Raw genomic sequence first — 5,436 nt, forward strand, 5'->3', positions numbered from 1 at the left:
TCTAAAAGAAGCAAGTACAGCAGATCAATGGCAGTGGCTAGTAGAAGAGTGTTTCGTTTAGGTAAGTCCTTAATAGAGAGAGGGAGGGGACTGATATTATAAATGATTGCATGTATTCTGGTACCAGCTGGTGAAGTGGTGGGTCCAGACTCCAGACTACTTTGTATGGTCTAGTAACTGTAGGTGATATTACCAACTGTTTGTGTGTATTATAGATATCAGTCATATGAAGTTAGTGAGAGATGCTTTGAAGGAAAGTCACTTCATTGATGCTAACTGGTTTGATCTTGGAGAGGAGTTAAACCTACCTTATCCTCAATTGAAGAATATTGAAGATACTTATGTGAATAATCCATCACGTTGCTTGAGGGAGTGCTTGAGCTTGTGGTTGACTTCAGCTAATAATCGTACTTGGGAATCATTAGCTAGTGCACTTGAGAGAATGAATCAAAAACCAGCTGCTACACTTATCCGTAACACATGTAAAGTTAACATTTATAAATACAGTTTAAAGTATATTTATTATTTCTATAGATGATGATCCTGCTAGTCAGATATTGCAGCATTACAGTGATAGAATATCACAAGTATCTCTCACTGATAGTTGTATCCAGTTGTTATATACAGAAGGATTAATCACTGAGGATACACAAAGGAAGATTGAGAGATGTGGTGGCTCATTAAGTGATACATTAAGAGAATTAATGATTGCAGTATCTGATGATCACAGTAAGCTGAGGTCACTAGGAAATATATTAATGGAATTAAAAGAAGCTAAACCTTTAGCTCAAGATATTATTAAAGATTGTGGTAAGAGTATCAACCTATTGGATAACTGTGTTTCATCGATATGTTTCTTAATAGATGAAATTATTAATAGACCAGTGAGTACAGGTGTAGTTAGACCAGTGACCAGTAGTACAGTCAATCATTTACCTACCCCAAATGCAACAGTATCAGCTTTAGGTATTGACATGTAGTTTAAAATGCATTATTTGTTATCTATAGATGGTGAGCTCTTTTTCAATGCTGCACATCAGTCTATGTTTGATGAGGTCAGAGGAAGTTTTGGTATTCTCATTGATAAGCTCATTCCATTGATATTGCAATCAATTCCATCAGCTGCAAAAATGAAGTCATTCCTTCAACTATCCTTCCCTGAATTGAGCGATGAGCTGTCTAATGCAGACATTACTGAAGACATTATGAATGTTGTAGTAAAAAATTGCCGTATCAATAATATCTCAAAATTAAAAACAATTGTAAAACGATTTAATATCACTGAAGCAAAACCTTTGATATCAGAATATGAAGAAGAAGTGAAGACGGTTTGTGGATCATTAAAGGATTTCCTTACTCAGAATCAGCCTCAGTATCTTAGCAATTTTGAAACAATTCAGTTTACTTTGGGATGGGAACCAGAGGAGCACTCACTTGATGACATACGTAATCTCTTAGAGGAAGCATTTAAAGAATTAAACAAGAGAATTATCGTACGAAGCATTCATCGTGGGAACTCCATCATTATCATCTGTTATGGTCCACATCATTTACTAGCTGCTCTTCTCTTGGAAGCACAAGACAACCTAACTGTCTTGATGAAGGAATTCAGTTTAATTAGAGTCACCATTGGCCACTACACTGTCTATGATAAAAGGATCAGATACAAAGTATAAGATACTGTAACTGTATGAGACCTTGTTTAATATTATGTACTGATTATAGGTAATAAATAATGAGTGTCTTGCAGAGGAGATTAAACTAGCTGATGGAGAGGAACAAGAGCTGAGGACTTTACTTGATTACAAAGAAGGTGTGATAGTTGATCTATTACTCAATTACTGATGTTACTTATACTAATGGTATAGGATCAATATTTGAACAAGATGAACAACTGAATATCATCAAAAAAAGAAAAGGTATAGTTAGTGAATGATGAAGATATTTTATTAATGTATTTTTACTTGTATAGAGTATATTGAAAGGAGACTAGAGACACCAGGTATAGTACTAACTTAAAGCATGTATTAAAGTAATGTGGAGTTGATAATCATTTGAACAATCAGTACAATTATCTTATAAATTAAAATTCTCATTGTGTCATTACTGTAGAGTCTAAACTGAAAGTGAAGCTACTGACTAGAGGGAAGTTGATAAATAAAATATTCAAATCAAAGAAATCGGAGGCTCAGTATTTTCGAATGAAAGCAGGTACTGACTCTACTTGTATAATCTGTCTATACTACCTCATGACAGGAAGAGAGGAGGCATTAGTGGAGTATAAGAAAGAGGTTGAGCTACTACAAGAAAATATATCAATAACTAGTGAACAACTGCTGATGAATGAAAAGGGAAATATTGAGAGTATGTGATATGTTAGAAATTAAATCATTAACTGATTGATATATTGTATAGAGAAGGATCAGTGTACACAATCACTGGATACACCAACAGCAGAATCTATTTACACAGCACGTATTGACTATCATAGAATATATAGCGATCTTTCATTCAGTGAGGGAGAGCAGCTGGAGATATATGACAAGTCTCAAAGATTTTGGTGGGAAGGAAGATCCTTGGTGTCTAGTGATGAGGGGGACTTTCCTAGTAGTTGTGTTTACTCAATGTTGGAGTCACTTCAATTGTTAGAGTTTATACTGTCAGTGGAAGAAGTGTCCCTTCCTATTCTACAGAAGATAAGGAATGATTCATCTAGTAATGATGAGAAAGCTTCTCTTTTCTTGGAGACTATTAATGATGATTCTATTATGATATCTGCACTGAGACAAGATAAGAAACAACATGATAAAGGTAATTGGGGCGAGCCTGAGCAAGCCCCACTAAGGCAAGAAAGTATGTACCGTGTAGCGGAAAATTTTCATTGCCCAAAAATTTTGTTGATCCGTTCAAAAATCAGTTTCGTGGCTTTAATTTTCGTAGTTTTCTACTTGTTGGCCATTTTAAACCATATTTAATCAATTTTTGCAGATTTTATTTTTGTAAATTTTGAAAAAAACGCAAAATCTGCAAAAATTTTGGGCCACAAAAATTTTCCGCTATACGGTATGGGTCAATCGTCTAATTATATTATTAATGTTAAATAGCCTAATCTTCAGTGTGGTCTCCTAGCAGCAAGCCTAGGTTAACAAAGCAGATGTATAATCTGCTTTTGAGTGACTGCTTCCAAATTGCTACAGAGATTGTTAGTGATAAGGAAAATTTAAACAAGATGACTGCAGCAAGATCCACTGCATTTAGACTTGTGCAATTGCTTTGCTAGCTCATACATGTAGCTCATACAGCACATAATCTATAGCTTGCTTAGGCTCGCCCCTTTAATGTTTTACATTGTTCTAGTATTTTTGATTATTGTGACGGTTATTTGTATATACACATGATGTGAATATGTGTATTATTATGTACTACATACATGCATTTGGTTTATATTAGGAGTCACTGGGAGTCTGCACTGGTACAGTAACAGTGTATCCCTTATCTCTCCAACTCTAGTTCAGTGTAATGAAGTGATTAGTAATATTAATAATAATCATTGCAAGATTCAACTTGACTCCTCATCTACTAATAGTACAGTATCTCTACTATCATCAACTAAACTGCATACACTAAACCTGAGGAGACTTGAGATATGGTACACTCCATTAACTAATGATTGTATCCAGTACTTGTGTATACTACTAACTAATAATAAAACAATACAAGAACTAGACATCAGTCACCACTCCATTAGTGATAGAGGAGTTACTAATATCTGTCAAGCACTTGAACACAACTCTACACTTACCTCATTAGATCTTTATTGTAATCCTCTCATCACTTCTACTAGTGGACTGGCTCTTTCTCATCTCCTCCTCAGTAACTCATCACTAATTGAACTGGATCTGAGGTGGAGTATATTGTCTACTGAATCAATACTACTCATCCTCCAGTCACTAATGGATAATAAGAAGATAAGGAGACTCAGGCTAGACAGTCGACACAAAGAGACTTGTATTAATACTTATCCTAACTATCACCTCATACAAGACAGAGTAGACTGGGGGTATTTCTAATCACTCTTCATGTGAACTTGTATATCTTCACCAAAAACAAGTGACCAATCAGAATGCACTATACATAAAAGGCTGATTTGTTATTTTTATTAATTCCATTATTAATTTTTTTGATATACATTATTTCATAATCTCATTCTAATCAATTAGCATGTGATTCACTTCTGCTAGTCCCGCCCACAAAAAGTGACAACAAATCATTTCAATATTACTTTAATTGTACAACACATAATTAGAAATGACATACATGTAAAAACAACAACAACAATAATAAAAATACCCTAGTCCTTTTTCATGAAACTTTGCATGAAATTGAGGTTATCAAAAGATTGAGATACTCTCACATTGGACCACCAGAATCCACTGCTGCTTCCCCAACAAATGTCACAAGAATGTACTTACTGGTATCAAGACCACATCTCAGCTGATGGAGAGTATCCTTGAGTACATGCTTCTGATGGACCACAATACCCATGTGGTCATCCGTATTGATTGGTAAGTACATACCATTATAAATCTGAATTAATTCAGAGATAGTATTACCATGTGAACTATAATTAAAATAAAATAACTAATATTTGAAAACAACAAATTACCTTTCTGTCAAGGAACTCAAAGGTGAAATAGGCAGTAGAGTAAGGTTTAGACAATTCATATTCACTTGATCATATTCAAGCATATTCATATTTAAGATTAAGATTAAGATGAAAAACTTCATTTGTATCAGGTGTTTCAACTTCAATGGACCTTATTCAATGAAATTTTTCTAATTAACGCGCACCTGAGTTGGTGGTAAAATGGCGGATTTTTGTAAGAAGGACAGGGTGAGCAATCTTGTCTTTTTATCCAGCCATTCTAGCTGTGAGAACCACTTTGAGCTGTCCTTTTGTTTCAGTATACTCTATTTATCTCTTCCGTAAGCTCTTTGGTTGCTGTTTTGGCTTTTATAGCATTTTATCATAGGAATATTCTTACTCATTGGCAATTCCCCATAGGTGGCCAAATATAGGGGTGTTAAGGTCCTTTTAATTTCGAAATAACCGGTTATCATGGTTATCATGGTTATCTGATACTTTCACAGTATTCTGTTCAAGGAATCATACAGGAACTGGACACAGAGTCTAGTAACATAGATTACATCACTATTTTTTAATTCTGGGACATGCCCACGCAGCTAACTATTAATGCTCTTAATTAAACATAGTCTCGCAGTGAAGTATCTATGATATTAAGGGTGTACATTTCTATTGTATGTTTTATTTCTCTCATATTATAATTTTATATACATTTATCAAGATCAAGGAATTTTTAATTTAAAAATTGATAACATAATGATTGATGAATAGTGCATCTTGCCAGGAGTGAA

At 34.3% G+C, this 5,436-nt stretch overlaps 1 protein-coding gene across 1 annotated transcript; it reads left to right on the forward strand.

Moving 5' to 3' along the window:
• The first annotated feature begins 2,685 nt into the window (after window positions 1-2,685).
• LOC109587742 (leucine-rich repeat-containing protein 74A-like) lies at window positions 2,686-4,220 on the forward strand. Its single transcript, XM_020003966.1, has 2 exons — window positions 2,686-2,811; window positions 3,451-4,220. The coding sequence occupies exons 1-2, from the start codon at window positions 2,769-2,771 to the stop codon at window positions 4,068-4,070; spliced, it is 663 nt and encodes a 220-aa protein (XP_019859525.1). The 5' UTR covers window positions 2,686-2,768; the 3' UTR covers window positions 4,071-4,220.
• Window positions 4,221-5,436: the final 1,216 nt, after the last annotated feature.

The sequence above is a fragment of the Amphimedon queenslandica genome, unplaced genomic scaffold (assembly GCF_000090795.2).
Source record: "Amphimedon queenslandica unplaced genomic scaffold, v1.1 AMPQUscaffold_12462, whole genome shotgun sequence".
In the NCBI taxonomy this organism is placed as follows: domain Eukaryota; kingdom Metazoa; phylum Porifera; class Demospongiae; order Haplosclerida; family Niphatidae; genus Amphimedon; species Amphimedon queenslandica.